Source organism: Taeniopygia guttata, chromosome 21 (genome assembly GCF_048771995.1).
Source record: "Taeniopygia guttata chromosome 21, bTaeGut7.mat, whole genome shotgun sequence".
Classification (NCBI taxonomy): Eukaryota; Metazoa; Chordata; class Aves; order Passeriformes; family Estrildidae; genus Taeniopygia; species Taeniopygia guttata.
The window spans coordinates 7,806,963-7,826,552 of record NC_133046.1 but is presented as its reverse complement, the minus strand read 5'-3'; the positions used below and the strand labels follow the sequence as shown (position 1 = coordinate 7,826,552).

General features: G+C 63.9%; 1 protein-coding gene across 6 annotated transcripts; it reads right to left on the bottom strand.

Annotated features, from left to right (window-relative positions):
- Positions 1-122: 122 nt before the first annotated feature.
- Positions 123-13,290, bottom strand: LOC140680269 (ras/Rap GTPase-activating protein SynGAP-like). Of its 6 annotated transcripts, XR_012051686.1 has the most exons (5): positions 12,930-13,266; positions 8,706-8,917; positions 6,084-6,171; positions 4,291-4,359; positions 123-2,291 (listed from the first exon to the last, which is right to left on the bottom strand). XR_012051686.1 is itself a non-coding variant. In XM_072917384.1 (4 exons), the coding sequence occupies exons 1-3, from the start codon at positions 13,233-13,235 to the stop codon at positions 4,299-4,301; spliced, it is 579 nt and encodes a 192-aa protein (XP_072773485.1). In that variant the 5' UTR covers positions 13,236-13,277; the 3' UTR covers positions 123-2,291; positions 4,291-4,298. The 6 variants fall into 6 exon arrangements, 5 of the variants coding, with proteins under 5 accessions (XP_072773485.1, XP_072773482.1, XP_072773481.1 ...); XM_072917384.1 differs by lacking the exon at positions 6,084-6,171 and having other exon boundaries at positions 12,930-13,277; XM_072917381.1 differs by lacking the exon at positions 123-2,291 and having other exon boundaries at positions 2,894-4,359; positions 6,084-6,184; positions 8,706-8,911; positions 12,930-13,290.
- Positions 13,291-19,590: the final 6,300 nt, after the last annotated feature.

Below are 19,590 nucleotides of genomic sequence, written 5' to 3'. Positions count from 1 at the left end.
CTCCCCAGGCCCCACCCATTTTCCCACGCTCCATTCTCAGCCCTTTCCAATCCCCGCCCCCTCCCTGCTCTGACGCTTCCCATTGGCCGCCCCTGCGCGGCCCCGCCCCCTGTGGGCGTGACTACAAGACCGATCAGCGTTTATTGAAAGGCTCCGCGCAGCAGCGGCCCCGGGGGGTGGAGCCAGCCCGGCCCCACCGGGGGGGCTCGGGGGGTCCGGGGGGGCTCAGGGGGGCCCCGGGGGGTGGAGCCAGCCCGGCCTCGGCGGGGCCCGACGCGGGCCGGGGGCTCAGGGGGGCCGGGGTGGAGGGGCTGGGGGCGTTTCGGGGGGGTTCAATCAAGGGGGGGCGTGGTGAGTGGGGGGGGGGGCTGGTGAATGTGGGGGGTCCCATGGATTGGGGGGTCCTGGTGAGTGTGGGGGGGTCGTGGTGAGTGTGGGGGGTCCCATGGACTGGGGGGTCCTGGTGAGTGTGGGGGTGGTGAGGGGGGGTTCCCATGGATGGGGGCTGGGAGGTGAGTGGGGGGTCCTGGCGCGCTGGGGGGGGCTCATGGCTCGGGGGTTCCCAGCGCTTTGGGGGTCGGTGAAGGGGGGAAGCAGTGAATGGGGGGGTCCTGGTAAATTGGGGGGGACCCTGGTGATAATGAGGGGTCCCGGCTGATAACGGGGGGGGACAGGACGGAGCCCCAAGGGACCCCCCCGGTGCTGGGCACCCCCTGTGTCCCCCCAGCGCTTGGGGCCCCCCCGGTCCCGGCGCTGTTCCCGGGGGTCCCGCGGCACCAGGGGGGTCAAAGGGGAGGGGGCAGAACCCCGTGATGGGTGGGGGGCACAAAGGGGGGACCGGGCCCGGTGCACGGGCGTGGCGCTTCCCGGGGGGTCCAGGTACCCGGGGGGTTCCCGGGATTCGAGGGGGGGTCCAGTCCCAGTCCCGGTGCTCGGTGAGGGGGGGTCAATGCACGGGGGGGTCCCGGTGCACGAAGAGGGTCCAGTCTCGGTGCTGGTGCACGACGGGAGGGGGATGCACAGGGGGGTCCCGGTGCTCGGTGATTCGGGGGGGGTCTCCGGTGGTCCCTGTGCCTGAGGCTGGCGATGTTTGAGGGGAGGTCCGGTGGTGCCGGTGCCCGAGGGGGGTCAATGCTCGTGGGGGGGCCCCGGTGCACGGTGACGGCGCTGACTGATGGGGTGGGAGCGTCTCCGGTGGTCCCGGTTCCTCGCGGGGGGGGCCGGTGGTGCCGGTGCCCGAGGAAGGGGGAGGGGAAACTCGAGTGTCCTGATGCCTGAGGGGGGGGTCCTGAGGGGGGCCCCGGTGCACGAGGACGGTGAAATTCGGGGGTCCCGGTGCTCGGGGGGTGCCGGTGGATGCCCGAGGGCGGCGTGTGACACAGAGAGAGACCCCGGTGACACCAGGGACCCGCACAGGGGGGCTGAGCCGGTCCTGGTGACACTCGGGGGACTCTTGGTGGCGCGAGGAGCTGGTGGCACCAGAGGAGCTGGTGGCACTCGAGGAGCTGGTGGCACTCGAGGAGCTGGTGGCACCCGAGGGGCTCTTGCACGAGCCCCCCCCCCCCCCCCGCCCGTTCCTCTTGGTGACACGAGGACGTGGTGGCACTCGGGACCCTCGCGAGGGCTGGGCTGGTCCCGCTGCCACTCGGAGCCCCCCAAATTCCTCTGGGTGCCACAAGGAGCCCTCGGTGAGGAGCTGGTGACACTCGAGGGGCTCCAGCACAAGGACCCCAAATTCCTCTTGGTGACGTGAGAAGATGGTGGCACGAGGAGCCCTTCCAGGGGACCCCAAAATCCTCACACGGGGACCCTAAATTGTCACACGGGGACCCCAAATCCTGGCCCGACCCCCACTTTCCCCGCACGAGGAGCCCTTTGCACAAGGATCTGCTGCACGAGGACCCCAAAAATTCCTCGCGCAAATCCCCCCGAATTACTCGCGTGAGACCCCCCCCAGGGCGAGCTCCCCTCGCCTCCTCCTCCTCCTCCTCCTCCTCCTGCTCACCCCGGGGGTCTCCGGGTGCTCCCCCCCCCCCCCGCCCTCCCCTTTCCCCCTTTTCCCCCAGGGCTGGGGGGGTCAGGGGGATCGAAGGGGGGTGCGGGTGCGGTTTCTGGGGGGGTCCCGGCGACCCCCGGGGCGGGGGTCAGTGCTCAGCAGCGGGGCCGCGCCGCTCGCAGCCGTTGGCCGTGATCGGGGGTGGCGGGGGCGGAGGCGGGGGCCGCCCGGGGACCCCCCCGGCTCCCCAAATCACACCCTGGTCTGCTGCACCCACGGCGGAAAGCTGCCTCTCCTGCAAGGCACCGAGGGGGCTCATTCACCCCCCCGCCCCCGCCAGCGCCCTGAGTGTCCCTGCGTGTCCCTGCCTGTCCCTGCGTGTCCCCAAGGTGTCCCCGGGGGGCCCCGCCCGCACCCCCCCCCCCGCCATGCAGGGCTCACTCACCTGCGGCACCGGTGCGGGGGCCTCGGGGTGGCCCGAAATCAGCACGAATGCGCCCAAAACCATCCCTGACCTGCCCCGGAGTTCACCCCGAACTCCTCAAGTTAACCCCGAACCCCTCAAATTAACCCTGACGCCCTAAAACTTCACCCTGACCCCCTAAAGTTCACCCCAACCCTAAAAGTTTCACACTAAAATTAACCCTAAAACATGAAGGTGGGACGCCCTTGATTTGTCCCCACCCCCCCCCCCCCGAAACTGAGGCAGTTCACTCCCAAAATTGTCCCCACCCCCCTAAAATTGTCCCTGCCCTCCCCTAAATTGTCCCCACCCCCCCGCAATTGTCCTGGTGCTCACTCAGCTGTCCCCAAGCCCCCTGAACTGTCCCCTCCCCCACCCGCGGTGACAGGACATGGCACACGGACACAGGTGTCACCTCCCCCCCCCCCCCATGAGATGGGGACAGACACAGGACACGAGAATGGTGACGGTGACGCGGCGCCAGCGCTGGGGGACATTTGGTGAGAACCTCCCCCAAACCCCCCCAACCATGGTCACCCCCCGGGGGGGATGGGGACAATGGTGGCATCTCCAGGGGGTGGGGACAGGGCCAGTGGTGGCACCTGAGGGGACATGGGGACACCTGGGGTGGTGTCCCCAAAAGGGTCCCCAGTGTCCACCAGAGACATGGGGACACCAGGAGAGACATGGGGACACCTGAGGTGGTGTCCCCAGGGGGTGCCCAATGTCTCCAAAGGGTCCTCAGTGTCCCTAAGGGACATGGGGACACCAGGAGGGACATGGGGACACCGGGGTTGGTGTCCCCAGGGGGTCCCCAGTGTCCACAAGAGACATGGGGACACCAGGAAGGACATGGTGACACCAGGAGGGACAAGGGGACACCTGGATCCGTGACCCCAAGGGGTCCCCCATGTCCCTAAAGGACATGGGGACATGGAAGGGACAAGGGAACACTTGGATACGTGTCCCCAGGTGACACAGGGACACGGGAGGGACAGGAGGACACCAGGAGGGACGTGGGGACACCTGAATCCATGTCCCCAAGGGACATGGGGACACAGGAGGGACATGGGGACATCTGCATCTGTGTCCCCAGAGGACAAGGGGACACCTCGATCTGTGTCCCCAAGGTGTCCCTTGTGTCCCTGAAGAATGCGGGGACACAGAAGGGTCTTGGGGACATCTTGGATCCATGTCCCCAAGTGTCCCCAAGTGTCACCAGTGCCCCTGAGGGACATGGGAGGAACATGGGGACAATGAGCATCTTGGGGACATCTGGATCTGTGTCCTCAAGAGGTCCCAGTGTCCTTGAGGAACATGGGAGAGACATGGGGACACAGCAGGGATCTGTGTCCCCAGTGTTCCCGAGGGAGGGGGAAGGGACATGGGGACATCTAGATCTCTGTCCCCAGTGTCCCTTAGGGACACCTGGATCTGTGTCCCCAAGGAGTCCCCAGTGCCCATGAGGGACATGGGGACAAAGGAGGGACATGGGGATGCTCCAGATCCATGTCCCCGAGGGTCCCCAATGTCCCTTAGGGACACAGGACGGTCTTGGGGACATCTTGGATCCATGTTCCCAAAGGTCCCCAATGTGCCTGAGGGACGTGGGAGGGACATGGGGACACAGGAGGGACATGGGGACACCTGTGAAGTGTCCCCAGTGTCCCTTGGAGCCAGCAGAGCCCTTGGGGACATTCCAGATCCATGTACCCAAGGGTTCCCAGTGTCCCCTGGGGACACGAGAGGCTCTTGGGGACATCTGGGATCCGTGTCCCCAAGGGTGCTCCTGTGCGGCCCGGGGGGTGGCAGGGAGGGGACAAGGACCCACCTGGGGTGTCACCGGTGGCCGAGGGTCCGGTGCCACTGGCGGGGCCGGGCCGCGCTACCTGACGGACAGCTGTGACAAGAGAGACACGGGAGGGGACATCAGGGCCACCGTGGCCACCGCGCTGCGCAGGGACACGGCCCGGCCGGGCTGGCCCCGGCCTGACCCCGAGGTGGCCCGGGGTGGCCCTGAGGTGGCCCCGAGGTGGCCATGACCCAAGGAGGGGGCACAGGAACAGCCCCGTCGCTGGGGGGGGACATGGGGGTGGCCTTGGGGGCACCGAGGTGGCGCTGTCCCTGGGGTGGGGGGTGGGGCGATGTCACCTCTGCACTGAAATGTCCCTCTGGTGTCACCCCAGGGGTGGCCCTGTCCCCTCTGGGGGCCACTTGGTCCCCTCAGGGGTGGCCTTGTCCCAACCGAGGGTGGCCCTGTCCCTCCGGGAGTGGCCCTGTCCCTTCCAGGGGTCACTTTGTCCCCTCAGGGGCGGCCCTGTATTGACTGGGGGTGGCCCTGTCCTTCTGGGGGGTCACTTTGTTCCCCCAGGGGTGGCCCTGTATTGATTGGGGGGTCACTTTGTCCCCCCAGAGGTGGCCCTGTCCTCACTGGGGGTGGCCCTGTCCCCCTCAGGCCCCCTCCAGGGGTCCCTGTCCCTCCCCCCAGGGGTCCCATTGTCCCCCTGGGGGTGGCCTGGACCCCCTGCGCCCCCCCCCCCAAGTGCCACCATGTCCCCCCCAGGGTGGCCTTGTCCCCCCACAGCCCCCAGAGGTGACAGGAGCCCCCCTCGGGGGTCCCCAAACCCCTCCACAGGGACCCAGAGACCTCCAAAAATCCCCCAAAACCCCAAATTATCCTCCCAGAATGCCCAGAAACCTCCCAGGGACACTTGGAGACCCCAAAACCCTCACAGACTCCAAATGACCTCCCCAAAACCCCCCTGGGAACACCCATAACTCCCTCCCAAACCCCAATAACCCCAGGAATACCCCCCCAGAGCCCCCCCAAACCCCCCAAAATACCCATAGGGATCCCCCAAAACCCCCCAAAATACCCCCAGAGACCCCTGGGAATAGCCAGAACCCCCCAAAATGCCCAAATATCCACCACAGACCCCAAATAACTCCCCAATAACCCTAGATATACCCCCCAGAGACCCCCAAGAACCCCCCAAAACCCCCTAGAAACACCCAGAACCCCCCCAAAACCCCTCCAGACCCCTCCCCACAGCCCCCCTAGGAGTAGCCATAAACTCCTGTAACCCCAAAATTCCCCCAACAGACCCCAAATACTCCCTTCCAAACCCCCTAGGAACCCCCCAAAACCCCCCAAAACCCCCTAGAGACACTCATAAGCCCCCAAAACCTCCACAGACCCTGCCAAAATCCCCACAGGCCCCCTCAACCCCCCCTAGGGACACCCATAAACCCCCAGAATATCCAAATATACCCCATAGACCCCAAATAATGCTCCTAAAATACCCAAATACCCCCTCGGGACACCCAGACCCCATCCCCCCCCCCCCCCCCCCCCAGACACGCCAGAACCCCCCTCGGGACAACCATAACCCACCCCAAAACCCCCAAATATCCCCCAGGGACACCCATAACCCCCCAAAACTTCCACAGAACCCCCCTAGGGACACCCATAAACCCCCCCAGACCCCACCAAACCCCCCCGGGACGCCCCTGAAAGCTGCCGGGAACCCCCGGAGCGCCCCAAATCCCCCCTCGCCCCGCCCCCAGCGCGGCGTGGGATGGCCGATGTCACACGGAGCAGAGCAATGACATTGTAATTTCCACCTGAGCGTCGAGCAGCCGCCGCCGGCCCTCGGACGGGTCGTGGGCGCCCAAGTGATCCCTGCGCAGCTCCTGCTCCACCAGCATCAGCCTGCGGGGCCAGGCTTCACCGGGGTCATGCTGCCACCCCCCCGGGGAGAGCCCCGGGACACGGGGACAGCCCGGGAACAGCCCGGGGACACAGGGACACCCCCAGGGACAGCCCGGGGACAGCCCGGGGACACAGGGACACCCCCAGGGACAGCCCGGGGACAGCCCGGGGACACCCCCAGGGACAGCCCGGGGACACAGGGACACCCCCGGGGACAGCCCGGGGACAGCCCGGGGACACAGGGACACCCCCAGGGACAGCCCGGGGACAGCCCAGGGACAGCTCGGGGACACCCCCGGGGACAGCCCGGGGACACAGGGACACCCCCAGGGACAGCCCGGGGACAGCCCGGGGACAGCCCGGGGGACACGGGGACAGCCCGGGGACAGCCCGGGGACACAGGGACACCCCCAGGGACAGCCCGGGGACAGCCCGGGGACACAGGGACCCCCCCAGGGACAGCACGGGGACAGCCCGGGGACACCCCCAGGGACAGCCCGGGGACACCCCCAGGGACAGCCCGGGGACACAGGGACACCCCCGGGGACAGCCCGGGGACAGCCCGGGGACACCCCCAGGGACAGCCCAGGGACAGTCCAGGGACACCCCCAGGGACAGCCCGGGGACACCCCCAGGGACAGCCCAGGGACAGTCCAGGGACACCCCCAGGGACAGCCCGGGGACAGCCCGGGGACAGCCCGGGGACAGCCCGGGGACACAGGGACACCCCCAGGGACAGCCCGGGGACAGCAGGGGGCCCAGGGACACCCCCAGGGACAGCCCGGGGACAGCCCGGGGACACCCCCAGGGACAGCCCGGGGACACAGGGACACCCCCAGGGACAGCCCGGGGACAGCCCGGGGACACAGGGACACCCCCAGGGACAGCCCGGGGACAGCCCAGGGACAGCTCGGGGACACCCCCGGGGACAGCCCGGGGACACCCCCAGGGACAGCCCGGGGACACAGGGACACCCCCGGGGACAGCCCGGGGACAGCCCGGGGACAGCTCGGGGACACCCCCGGGGACAGCCCGGGGACACCCCCAGGGACAGCCCAGGGACAGCCCGGGGACAGCCCGGGGGACACGGGGAGACACCCAGGGACAGCCCCAGGGATACAGGGACACTGCTGGGGACAGTCCAGGGACAGCCATGGGACACCCCTGGCATCACCGGGTCATCCCCAGGGACAAGGGGACACCTTTGGGGACACACTCAGGCACATGGGGACACTTGCAGGGACAGCCTGAGGACATGGGGACATCTGCGGACAGTCCAGGGGCAGCCAAGGGACACGGGGACAATCCCAGGGACAGCCTGGGGACACCTTGGGACACCCAGAGCCTCAGGACAGCTCAAGGTCATGGGGACACCCCTGATACAGCCCAGGGACATCCTGGGGACAGCTGGGGACATGACAAGGACACCCCAGGGACTTGGGGACAACCCAAGTTGTCAACCGTGCTGTGTCCCCGTGTCCCTGGGTGCCTGTCACCTCTGTATCACCCACGTCCTATGTGTGCCTGTGTCACCCCCATGTCCTTCTGTGTCCCCTGTGATCCTTTGTACCCCACGTCCCTCTGTCCCCTGTGTCCCCAATGTCCCTTGTGTCATTCTGTGTGTCCCCAATGTCCCTGTATCCCTGATGTCTGTGTCCCCCTCGATGTCCCCAATGCCCCCTGGCTGTCCCCGTGTGTCCCTCACCTGCCTGATGGTCTGCGAGTCCCTGTGTGTCCCTGGCCCTGTGTGTCCCCATGTCCCTGTGTCCCTGCTGTCCCCAATGTCCCTTCAATGTCCCCATGTCCCTGTGTCCCTGCTGTTCCCAATGTCCCCTCAATGTCCCCATGTCCCCAGTGTCCCTGCTGCCCTCGTGTGTCCCTCACCTGACAATGATGCTCCTGATCTGTGAGTCTCCATGTTCCTGTGTGTCCCTGCACCATTTGTCCCCATGTCCCCATCTGTCCCTGTGTCCCCAAGGCGTACCCCTGTTTGTCCCCATTGCCCTGTGTGTCCCCGTGTGTCCCTCACCTGCCAATGATGCTCTTGATCTGAGAGTCCCCACGTGCCCGTGTCCCTGTGTGCTCCCATGTCCCAGTGTCCCGTGTCCCCATGTCCCCAGGCTGTCCCTGTGTGTCCCCGTGTCCCCATAGCCCTGTTTGTCCCCGAAGTCCCTGTCTGCCCCATGTTCCCTCAACGTCCCCGCGTGTCCCTCACCTGCCCACGATGCTCTTCATCTGCGAGTCTGTGAGTCCCTGGCCCTGTAAGTCCCCGTGTCCCCATTTGTCCCCAGACTCCTGTTTGTCCCCAAAGTCCCTGTCTGTCCCCATGTCCCCCCGTCTCATTGATGTCCCTGTGTCCCCGCTGTCCCCGTGTGTCCCTCACCTGCCGATGACACTCTTGATCTGAGAGTCCCCATGTGCCCGTGTCCCTGTGTGTCCCCATGTTCCCTCCACGTCCCCATGTCCCCAGTGTCCCCGTGTCCCCAGTGTCCCCAGTGTCCCCGCTGTCCCCGCTGTCCCCGTGTGTCCCTCACCTGCCGATGATGCTCTTGATCTGCGAGTCCTTCTCCTGCTGCTGCTGCCGGAGCCGCTTCTCGCTGAGCTCCAGGCGCTGCTGGTACTGCAGGAGGATGCGGCTGGTCTGCTCCTCCTGCGTCACCAGGCGCCGCTCGTACTCCTCCAGCTTGCGGTTGGACATGTGCAGCCGCTCCTTCAGCGAGTGGATCTCCTCCTCGTACTCCTTCACCTGCCAAAGGGACACTGCAGCGCACCTGGGGACGCCTACAGGCACACCTGCCACACCTGGGAACCCCCTAACCCAGCTGTGGCACACCTGTCACACCTGTCACACCTGCCACACCTGGGAACCCCCTAACCCAGCTATGGCACACCTGCCACACCTGGGAACCCCCTAACCCAGCTGTGGCACACCTGTCACACCTGTCACACCTGGGAACCCCCTAACCCAGCTATGGCACACCTGTCACACCTGTCACACCTGGGAACCCCCTAACCCAGCTATGGCACAACTGTCACACCTGCCACACCTGTCACACCTGCCACACCTGGGAACCCCCTAACCCAGCTGTGGCACACCTGTCACACCTGTCACACCTGTCACACCTGCCACACCTGGGAACCCCCTAACCCAGCTATGGCACACCTGTCACACCTGTCACACCTGGGAACCCCCTAACCCAGCTATGGCACACCTGTCACACCTGTCACACATGCCACACCTGGGAACCCCCTAACCCAGCTATGGCACACCTGGCACACCTGTCACACCTGTCACACCTGTCACACCTGGGAACCCCCTAACCCAGCTATGGCACACCTGGCACACCTGTCACACCTGTCACACCTGTCACACCTGGGAACCCCCTAACCCAGCTATGGCACACCTGTCACAGCTGTCACACCTGTCACAGCTGTCACACCTGTCACACCTGGGAACCCCCTAACCCAGCTATGGCACACCTGTCACACCTGTCACACCTGTCACACCTGGGAACCCCCTACACCCAGATATGGCACACCTGTCACACCTGTCACACCTGGGAACCCCCTAACCCAGCTATGGCACACCTGTCACACCTGTCACACCTGGGAACCCCCTAACCCAGCTATGGCACACCTGTCACACCTGTCACACCTGGGAACCCCCTACACCCAGATATGGCACACCTGTCACACCTGTCACACCTGTCACACCTGGGAACCCCCTAACCCAGCTATGGCACACCTGTCACACCTGTCACACCTGTCACACCTGGGAACCCCCTAACCCAGCTATGGCACACCTGCCACACCTGGGAACCCCCTAACCCAGCTGTGGCACACCTGTCACACCTGTCACACCTGGGAACCCCCTACACCCAGATATGGCACACCTGTCACACCTGTCACACCTGGGAACCCCCTAACCCAGCTATGGCACACCTGTCACACCTGCCACACCTGGGAACCCCCTAACCCAGCTATGGCACACCTGTCACACCTGTCACACCTGTCACACCTGGGAACCCCCTAACCCAGCTATGGCACACCTGTCACACCTGCCACACCTGTCACACCTGCCACACCTGGGAACCCCCTAACCCAGCTGTGGCACACCTGTCACACCTGTCACACCTGTCACACCTGCCACACCTGGGAACCCCCTAACCCAGCTATGGCACACCTGTCACACCTGTCACACCTGGAACTCCCTAACCCAGCTATGGCACACCTGTCACACCTGTCACACCTGGAAACCCCACTAACCCAGCTATGGCACACCTGTCACACATGCCACACCTGGGAACCCCCTAACCCAGCTATGGCACACCTGGCACACCTGTCACACCTGTCACACCTGGGAACCCCCTACACCCAGATATGGCACACCTGTCACACCTGTCACACCTGGGAACACCCTAACCCAGCTATGGCACACCTGTCACACCTGTCACACCTGGGAACCCCCTAACCCAGCTGTGGCACACCTGGCACACCTGTCACACCTGTCACACCTGGGAACCCCCTAACCCAGCTATGGCACACCTGTCACACCTGCCACACCTGTCACACCTGGGAACCCCCTAACCCAGCTATGGCACACCTGTCACACCTGTCACACCTGTCACACCTGGGAACCCCCTAACCCAGCTGTGGCACACCTGTCACACCTGTCACACCTGGAACCCCCTAACCCAGCTATGGCACACCTGTCACACCTGTCACACATGTCACACACCTGGGAACCCCCTAACCCAGCTATGGCACACCTGTCACACCTGTCACACCTGCCACACCTGGGAACCCCCTAACCCAGCTATGGCACAGCTGTCACCCCCCTGTCCCTGTGCAGCCGCTCCTTCAGCGAGTGGATCTCCTCCTTGTCCTCCTTCACCTGCCAAAGGGACACTGCAGCACACCTGGGGACACCCGTCACACCTGGGCACACTTAAGAGTACCTGGGGACACCTGGGGACAGCACCTGGGAATGCTTGGGACACCTGACACACCTGGGGACACCTGACACACCTGAGATCCACCAGCATCACCTGCTGAGGTACATGGGATCATCTCCTATCACCTGCACACCTGGATCCCTGCACACCTGAGATCCACCAGGACCATCCCCTGGATTCTTCAACATCTGGGCACACCTGGATACCTGAACATCTGCTCACCTGTATCACTGCACCCTGAACATCAACACACCTGAACATCTGCAGACCTGAGCTCCCCCCCCATAATCCACTGGATCCCTGCACACCTGAGCACACTTGAACAAGCCGAAGCACACCTGTATCACGCACACCTGAGCACACCTGTGTCACTCACAGCTGTGTCACTCACACCTGGAAACACCTGGCCACACCTGAGCACACCTGTGTCACCCACAGCTGTGTCACTCACACCTGGGCACACCTGGGCACATCTGAGCACACCGGAACAACCCTAAGCACACATGTATCACTCACACCTGAGCAAACCTGAGCACACCTGGGCACACCTCTGTCACTCACAGCTGTGTCATACACATCTGGGCACACCTGAAGTGTCACTCACACCAGCCCTACACGGTCCAGCCGGCTCTTGTCCATGGACTTGGAGTACTCCATGAGCTTTTGTCCCTCACACCTGGGCACACCTGGATCCCTCACACACCTGTGTCACTCGCACACCTGTCACTCACACCTGTGTCACTCACACACCTGTCACTCAAACCTGGGCACACCTGAGGTGTCATTTACACCTGTGTTGCTCACACACCTGCGTCACTCACACCTGTACCAGTCACACCTGTACCAGTCACACCTGTATCAGTCACACCTGTGTCACTCACACCTGAGTCCCTCACACCTGTGTCACTCACACCTGTGTCGCTCACACCTGTGTCGCTCAACCTGTGTCACTCACACACCTGTTTCGCTCACACCTGTGTCACTCACACCTGTGTCACTCACACACCTGTTTCGCTCACACCTGTGTCAATCACACCTGTGTCACTCACACCTGTGTCACTCACACACCTGTGTCACTCACAGCTGTGTCACCCACACCTGTGTCACTCACACCTGTGTCACTCACACCTGTGTCGTTCACACCTGTGTCACTCACACACCTGTGTCACTCACACCTGTGTCACTCACACCTCTGTCACTCACACCTGTGTCGCTCACACCTCTGTCGCTCACACCTGTGTCATTCACACCTGTGTCGCTCACACACCTGTGTCACTCACACCTGTGTCGCTCACACACCTGTGTCCCTCACAGCTGTGTCACTCACACCTGTGTCACTCACACACCTGTGTCGTTCACACCTGTGTCACTCACACCTGTGTCACTCACACTTGTGTCCCTCACAGCTGTGTCACTCACACCTGTGTCACTCACACACCTGTGTCACTCACACACCTGTGTCACTCACACACCTGTGTCGCTCACACCTGTGTCACTCACACCTGTGTCCCTCACAGCTGTGTCACTCACACCTGTGTCACTCACACCTGTGTCCCTCACAGCTGTGTCAGTCACACCTGTGTCGCTCACACACCTGTGTCAGTCACACCTGTGTCGCTCACACCTGTGTCACTCACACCTGTGTCGCTCACACCTGTACACTCACACACCTGTGTCACTCACACCTGTGTCGCTCACACTTGTGTCGCTCACACCTGTGTCACTCACACACCTGTGTCAGTCACACCTGTGTCCCTCACACACCTGTGTCACTCACACCTGTGTCGCTCACACCTGCCCTACCCGGTCCAGCCGGCTCTCGTCCATGGACTTGGAGTACTCCTTGAGCTTGTACTCCTCGCGCTCGATGTGCGAGCTCTCGATGTCGGCCGACAGGTGCGGCATGTTGGACACCCAGGCCACCGTGCGCTCGGCCGCCGGCAGCACCGGGTTCAGCGTGGACGGCGTCTGCGACGCCTGCGGGACACGGGGGACACGGGGGACGTGGAGGGGACACGGGGACACCACACACCGAGAGGACACCGAGGGGACAGGGGGACAGTGGGGACAGAGGGGACAGCGAGGGGACACGAGGACATGGGGGGACATGGAGGGGACACAGATACAGTGGGGACACAGGGGACAGGAAGGAGACAGTGACAGGAAACGGGGACACCAAGGGGACACGGATGGGACATGAGCCAATGGGGACATGGAGGGGACAGTGAGGGGACACAGGGAAACAAGGGGACAGTGAGGGGACGGTGTGGGGACATGGGGACAGCATTGGGACATGAGGACATCGGAGACGGTGAGGGGACAGCATGGGGACATTGTGGGGACAGTGAGGGGACATGGGGACAATGGGAACACAGGGACAGTGTGGGGTCAGTGAAGGGACAGTGTGGGGACATAGGGACAGCATGGGGACACGAAGTGAGGGGACATGGGGACATTGACAGACATGGGGGGACATGGGGACATCAGGGGAATATGGAACAGATGGGGGCCACAGGGGCCACAGGGATAAAGGGGGACATAGGGGACACCGGGAGGACATTGGGGACATGGGGGGACACAAGGGGACACAAAGATGAGTTTGGTTCCCCCTCTACCACGTTGCCCCCACCCTGTCCCCAGTGTGTCCCATGTCCCACATACCAATGTCCCCACGTCCCCCAACATCCCCAATGTCCCCCACATCCCCCAATGTCCCCAAGCCCCCATATGCCCCCAAATCCCCAGTGTCCCCATATTCCTACACCCCCCAACACCCCGCACATCCCCAACCCCCCATGTCCCCGATGTCCCCCAGCGTCCCCAAATGTCCCCAGTGTCCCCAAGGTCCTCACATCTCCCCATGTCCCTAGTGTCCCCCAGTGTCCCCATATCCCCCACATGCCCCAACAAGGGGCCCTTTGTGACACGTGCAGCATGGTCACCATGGCATGGAACAGTGTGTCCAAGGGCCCTTTGTGACACGTGGTGACATAGGAGCTGACAGTGACAGGACCATGCCACAGTGCTCCGAGCACGCGACAGGACAGGACGGGACAGAGCAGTGCTGTGAGGAGTCCTCGCACAGCGCACTCGTTCGTGTCTGACCCAGAGATTTCTGAGGCGTTACTCCTGCAGCTGACCTCAAGGCCAGACCACAGGACTTGCTGACCTGTGGCCTTCCTGAGGCTTCTCTTCTGCAGGTGCCCTGGAGGGCAGAGCAAGGGACTTGGTGCCCTGGAGGCATCTCCCATCCCTGCCACCAGTGCCCTTGAGGCAAGAGCACAATCCCTGACAGGAGTCTCCTGTCCTTGTGGCAGGAGCCCTCGAGACCAGAGAGAAGGACTTGCTGTCCTGTAGCCTTCCTCAGGCTTCTCTCTTGAAGGTGCCTTGCAGGCACGAAAGCAGGACTTGCTGACTCGGAGCTTTTCCGAGGCATCTCTCCTGCAAGTAGCTATAGATCCAGTAACTGACATGGAGCAGAAACCCCTAAGAGTGCCCAAGCTGGCCGGGGTGGAGGAAGAGGACAAAGGCCCTGGAGCTGCCCCAGGGCATGAGACTGAAGAGGTGGTGCCATTCAAGCAGCTGCAGGAGGGTGAGTGGCAGAGCTGGGTTGCTGGGCTGCATGGCTAGTGGCTGAAGCCAGCTTGGCCACATCCCATCCCATTGCATCCCATCCCATTGCATCCCATCCCATCCCATCCCAACCCATTGCATCCCATCGCATCCCATCGCATCCCATCGCATCGCATCCCATCGCATCCCATCGCATCCTATCGCATCCCATCGCATCCCATCGCATCCCATCGCATCCCATCGCATCCCATCCCATCCCATCCCATCCCATCCCATCCCATCCCATCCCATCCCATCCCATCCCATCCCATCCCATCCCATCCCATCCCATCCCATCCCATCCCATCCCATCGGACATGCCCATGGACAGAACAGAAGCTGGGCTGGGGCTGGACCACGTGGCAGCCATGCTCCATCCCTGGGGCATCATGAGGCTCTCTCTGCCGGGCAAGAACAGGGCTGGGCTGTGTTCTCCAGCCTCTCCTGCAGCCCCTCAGCAGCTCTGGCCGCGCTCGCTCTTTACCAGATGCAGCCCTGGAGCGGACACAAGAACAGGAACCCGCCCGTGGCCGCTTCCGCAGAACAGCGCAGGTACCTGCGGCCATCCCCACCTGGGCTGGGCCTGCTGGCACTGCTCAGCCCAGCACCGAGTGGTTGAGCACTCCATGCATTCTCCCTCTCTTCCTGCCCTTCTCCTGCAGACCATCCGTCAATTCATCACGTGCATTTGGCAGGAAGAGAGCACAGGTGTGGGCACCGGGATCTTGGCAAGCTTTCACCTCTTCAGTGCCGAGACCAGTGCTGCCATGCTGGATTTGCTGGTGGAGAAGGGTGTCTCCAATGCAAAGCAAGTAAGCAGTCTGGGGCAAGGGCTTGATTGCCCCAGGACTGCTGTGGCACATCATGCTGGGTGTGCTGGGCTCCCTCAGCCTTTGAGGCCCAGCCCAATGTGGTGGAAAGGGAAGCACTTCTCAGGGCAAGCTGGGCAAGTTGCTGCTCTGGCAGTTCTCCAAGTCTCCCTGTGCCTTCTGTAGGTGCCAGCCATGGTGAGGTACATCCACTGGTGGCTCACGGCCAACGAGTCTGCTGAGCACAGGCTGGACAAGGCCCTTCTGGAGCTGACCAAGGAATACCCCTCTGACGTGCTGATCACTCTCTTGCGCTGGGCCCCATCGTGTGACAGGCATGGCATCCCCACCTGCCTTGAGGCCTTAGGCTTCACCTGTCCCCCCACCCCGTAGAGCCTGTCCCTGCCAGACAGGTGGAGAGTTCCAGGAGCCTCTGGCCCCTCTGTTTTCCAGTCCTGGCATGTCAACTCCAGAGCCTGCTGCCATGCTCCCTCCCTGCCCCTCAGGGCCTGGACCCACGTGGGCTGGCTGGCTGCTGCCAGCCAGGGGCAGGAGTCAGAGGCCGGCCTGAGGGCCAGCGCGGGCCCCTGCAGCTGCCCAGGCCACGCTGCTGTGGCTGAGACCCGCCCTGACACAGAGCTCTGGCCCCACAGAGCTGCCGTGACCATGTGGGGGACCATCATGTCCTCGAGCAGGACCGCCGAGCCGGCGCTGCAGATCCTCCTCGATGTGCTGAGCGCCTGGCCAGAGGACAGCGTGTACACCTCCGATGGGGACAGCACAGGGGTCTTTGCCCTGGCTGTGAGTTTCTGGAAGATGCCTTTGCCAGCCCCCAGGCCACCTCTCCAGCAGCTAGCTCTCTGCCGTGCCCCCAGCTGTATCTACCTGCCTCAGGCACTGGGCTGAAACCTGGCTTGGGGGCAAGGTTCTGGGCCACCAGGCCGGCTGCTCCCCCTGTGTCTCCCTTGGCCTCTCCCTCGCAGGCCGGGGCCATGCCACATGCATGTCTTGGCACTGATTGCTGTCTCTGGGTGTTTCATTTCTTGCAGGCAACAGTAACAATGTGGAGGGTCTTCAATCTGACCTGGTGCCCACCTGTAGTGCAGGTATATTTCCCCAAGCTCCTTCTGCGTCTGCTCTTCCAAGCTTACATCAGCACGCTGGATATGCCAGAAGAGGTGGATACCTTCTGGAAGAGATGCCAGGAGCAACACGACCTTGCTGCCCACCCCAACAGGTGCTCCATCCCAGTCTTCCCAGCCTCCCCATCCCTGCCATGCTCCCAGGGCAGGAGCCGGGCCTCCCAGCGTGACCTGGGCTTTGCTCTGCACACAGCTTTGCACTGCAGACCCTGAAGGCCCTGCTCTGCCAAATGCAGTACGATGACGTGGTGGTAGCAATGGAACGCAGGTGTGCCTGGAGCATGCTGCTCTGTGCCCACACCCACCACTATGCAGTGGGTCTGCTGGCCAGGTGAGACCTCATTCTCCCCACCGCCCCTCTCCTTTGTGCCCAGATCACCCCACGCAGTCCCCGTGCTCATGGGCGGCAGGGCCTTGTCCCCAAGGGAGGGATGAGCAGATTTGAAAAGGCTGGGAGAGGAGGGTGCCCTGGAGCAGCTGCCTCCCAAAGCACCCGTGCTCGGGAGTGCTCGGGAGAAGACCAGACCTCTGTGAGTCAGCCCTGGGAGAGGTTTGGCCACTCAGCTCAGGAGCAATGGTGCCTTTTTCTCCCCCCCAGGGAGATGCGCCGTGTCTCCATCATCTGGCGCTGCAGGATCGCATCCTGCCTCTTTGACCTACTCAGCCAAGACATTTCAGACTGGGAACTGCCCGCCCTGACGTTCCTGGTGGAGGTGAGCCCGATGGCCAGCGCTGCCTCGCTCAGCTGCCTCCCACGCCTCTGCCCTCTGGTAGCCGCAGCTGCCTGGGATGGTGCCCTGTGCTGCTGCCTTGGCTCAGCCCTGTGCGGTTCTGAGCTCCTGCCAGCTGGGCACTCCTGTCACTGCTCTGTGCCTTTCAGGTCCTGGACTGCCTGGACTTGAGTGAATGCGGTGAAAAGGTCCTGCAGATCATGACAAGGCACCTGAAGAGACGGTCCAGAGAGATGCGTCGCGTGGCACTCAGAGGCCTCGTGGTGCTCAGCCAGGACCCCTCGATGGTGAGAAGGAGGCAGCAGCTGAAGCTGTGCTGGCAGCCTGGGGCTGGGGAAAGCAGCCCCTTGGGCTTGGCTGGGCTTTGGGAGCTGTGGCAGCTGCTCCCAGCTCTCCAGGGTCACTGTTCAGCTGCCTGAGTGCTCTGGGACAGGCCTTCGGCCTCTGAGCCCTGCAGCAGCAGCAGCAGCGTCGGGTTGCCCAGCCTTGTTTTCCACACAGAACCAAAGAATGTACAGCCTGACTGAAAGCCTTGGCAACCTCCTGCGGGCCGTGGATGAAGACATTGTTGAGATGACCGTCGTTGTTCTCAGCTCTCTGCTCTTCAACAAAGAGATAGCAATAGCCAGCCCCATCGCCCTGCAGCTGGCTGAGGCGCTCTGGCAACTCTTCGACAATGTAAAGCTCTTTGCCCCCAGCCATGGGCACCGGGCGCCGCCTGGAAGCCCGGTGCCTTGGGCCTGTTCACAGGGGGGCCTGAAGCAGCTGATGTGGAGGGGTTCTGCTTCCTTTCCAACAGGACAACAGCCTTGTGAAGCTGCTCTCCGTTCGCCTCTTCCAAGAGGTGATGAACTTGGTGGTGGCCAAGGGAAAAAAGCCCCTGAAGAAGCATGTGAGGCAGAGCCTGCTCCCACTCTTCTTCAACTGCCACGATGAGAACTGGGGTGTGGCACAGGTGAGGGCTCCTGGGCGCCGGGGTCCCCATGGCAGGGGGCTCAGCTGTCTCCCCACAGCCTGGCTCCTCCTCATGGGCTCCAGCTCCTTCCTGGCCTTGGCACAGGGACGCGGCTCCTGTGCCCTGGGCTGCGGTGCCATGTCCGGCTCTCTGCCGCTCTGCAGGCCTCTCGGGAAACGCTGCTTTCTGCAGTAAGGTTCCTGAAGAGAAGGGATCTTCAGCACCTGGTGAACACAGATCAGATGTGGAGCTTTGCTGAGCGCTTGGTAAGGACAGCCCAGAAGCCCCAGCCCCAGCCTGGAGAAGCCGCCTGCCCACGGTGCCCAGTCTTTGGGGCTGGCAGCTGCAGCCCCTGCCCAGTGCTGCACGCAGGGGCACCGGCCGGCGCCCCACACGCCGCTGCCTTCCCGGGGCCACCCGGGCTCTGCTCCAGGCTCCCCTGGCCCCAAGCCCGGCGCTGAGGGAGCCCCGAGGCGGCCGGGCTCTGCTGCGGGGCGGCACCGCGGCTCGCCGGGCCCTCTGCTCCCTGCGGAGCCCGGCGCCTGCGGCTGCTGGCCGGGCCTCGGGGCTGTGTGGGCAGGGGGAGCGGCACCTGGCCTAGGGAGCGCCCGGCCGAGGGGCAGGGCCCACACCAACCCTTCCCTTTGTGCCTGCTGCTCTCTCCAGCTGGCAGAGGACAGGAGCCGAGCGGCCGAGCACCTGCGCCGGGCCCTGCCCTACCTGCAGAGCCCACAGGAGCCCCTGCGAGAGGCGGCCGTCAGGTTCATGGGTGAGCCAGCAGCCCGGCTCCTTCCCCGTCCCGCCGCAGCTCGGCCCCAGCCCCGCCTGCTGCCCCGGCAGCAGCATCCCAGCGCGGCCATCTGGAGCCCCGCCTGGCCTCGGCGCTGCCACCACCCTCTGGCAGCCGTGCCCTTGGGCGGCAGGATGTGGCAGGGGCCCGGGCTGAGCCCTGCCGGGCCAGGAGGCCGTGTGGCCTCAGGGCTGGCAGCGCCCGTGTGCGGCAGCTGTGGCTCTCCAGCCAGCTCACGCTCTCTGTTCCCAAGGGATCGCCGGGCGCTGCCTGAGAGGACAGCAGCAAGAGTTCCGGATCCTCTGCAGAGGTGAGTGAGGCCAGCGGGCTCTCAGCGGGGGCTGCCGCTGGCAGCTGCCTTCCCTGGCCCGGCGTGCACCAAGGGCAGCGTGGGCTGAGCACACAGACCTTTCGGGGGCCTGTGG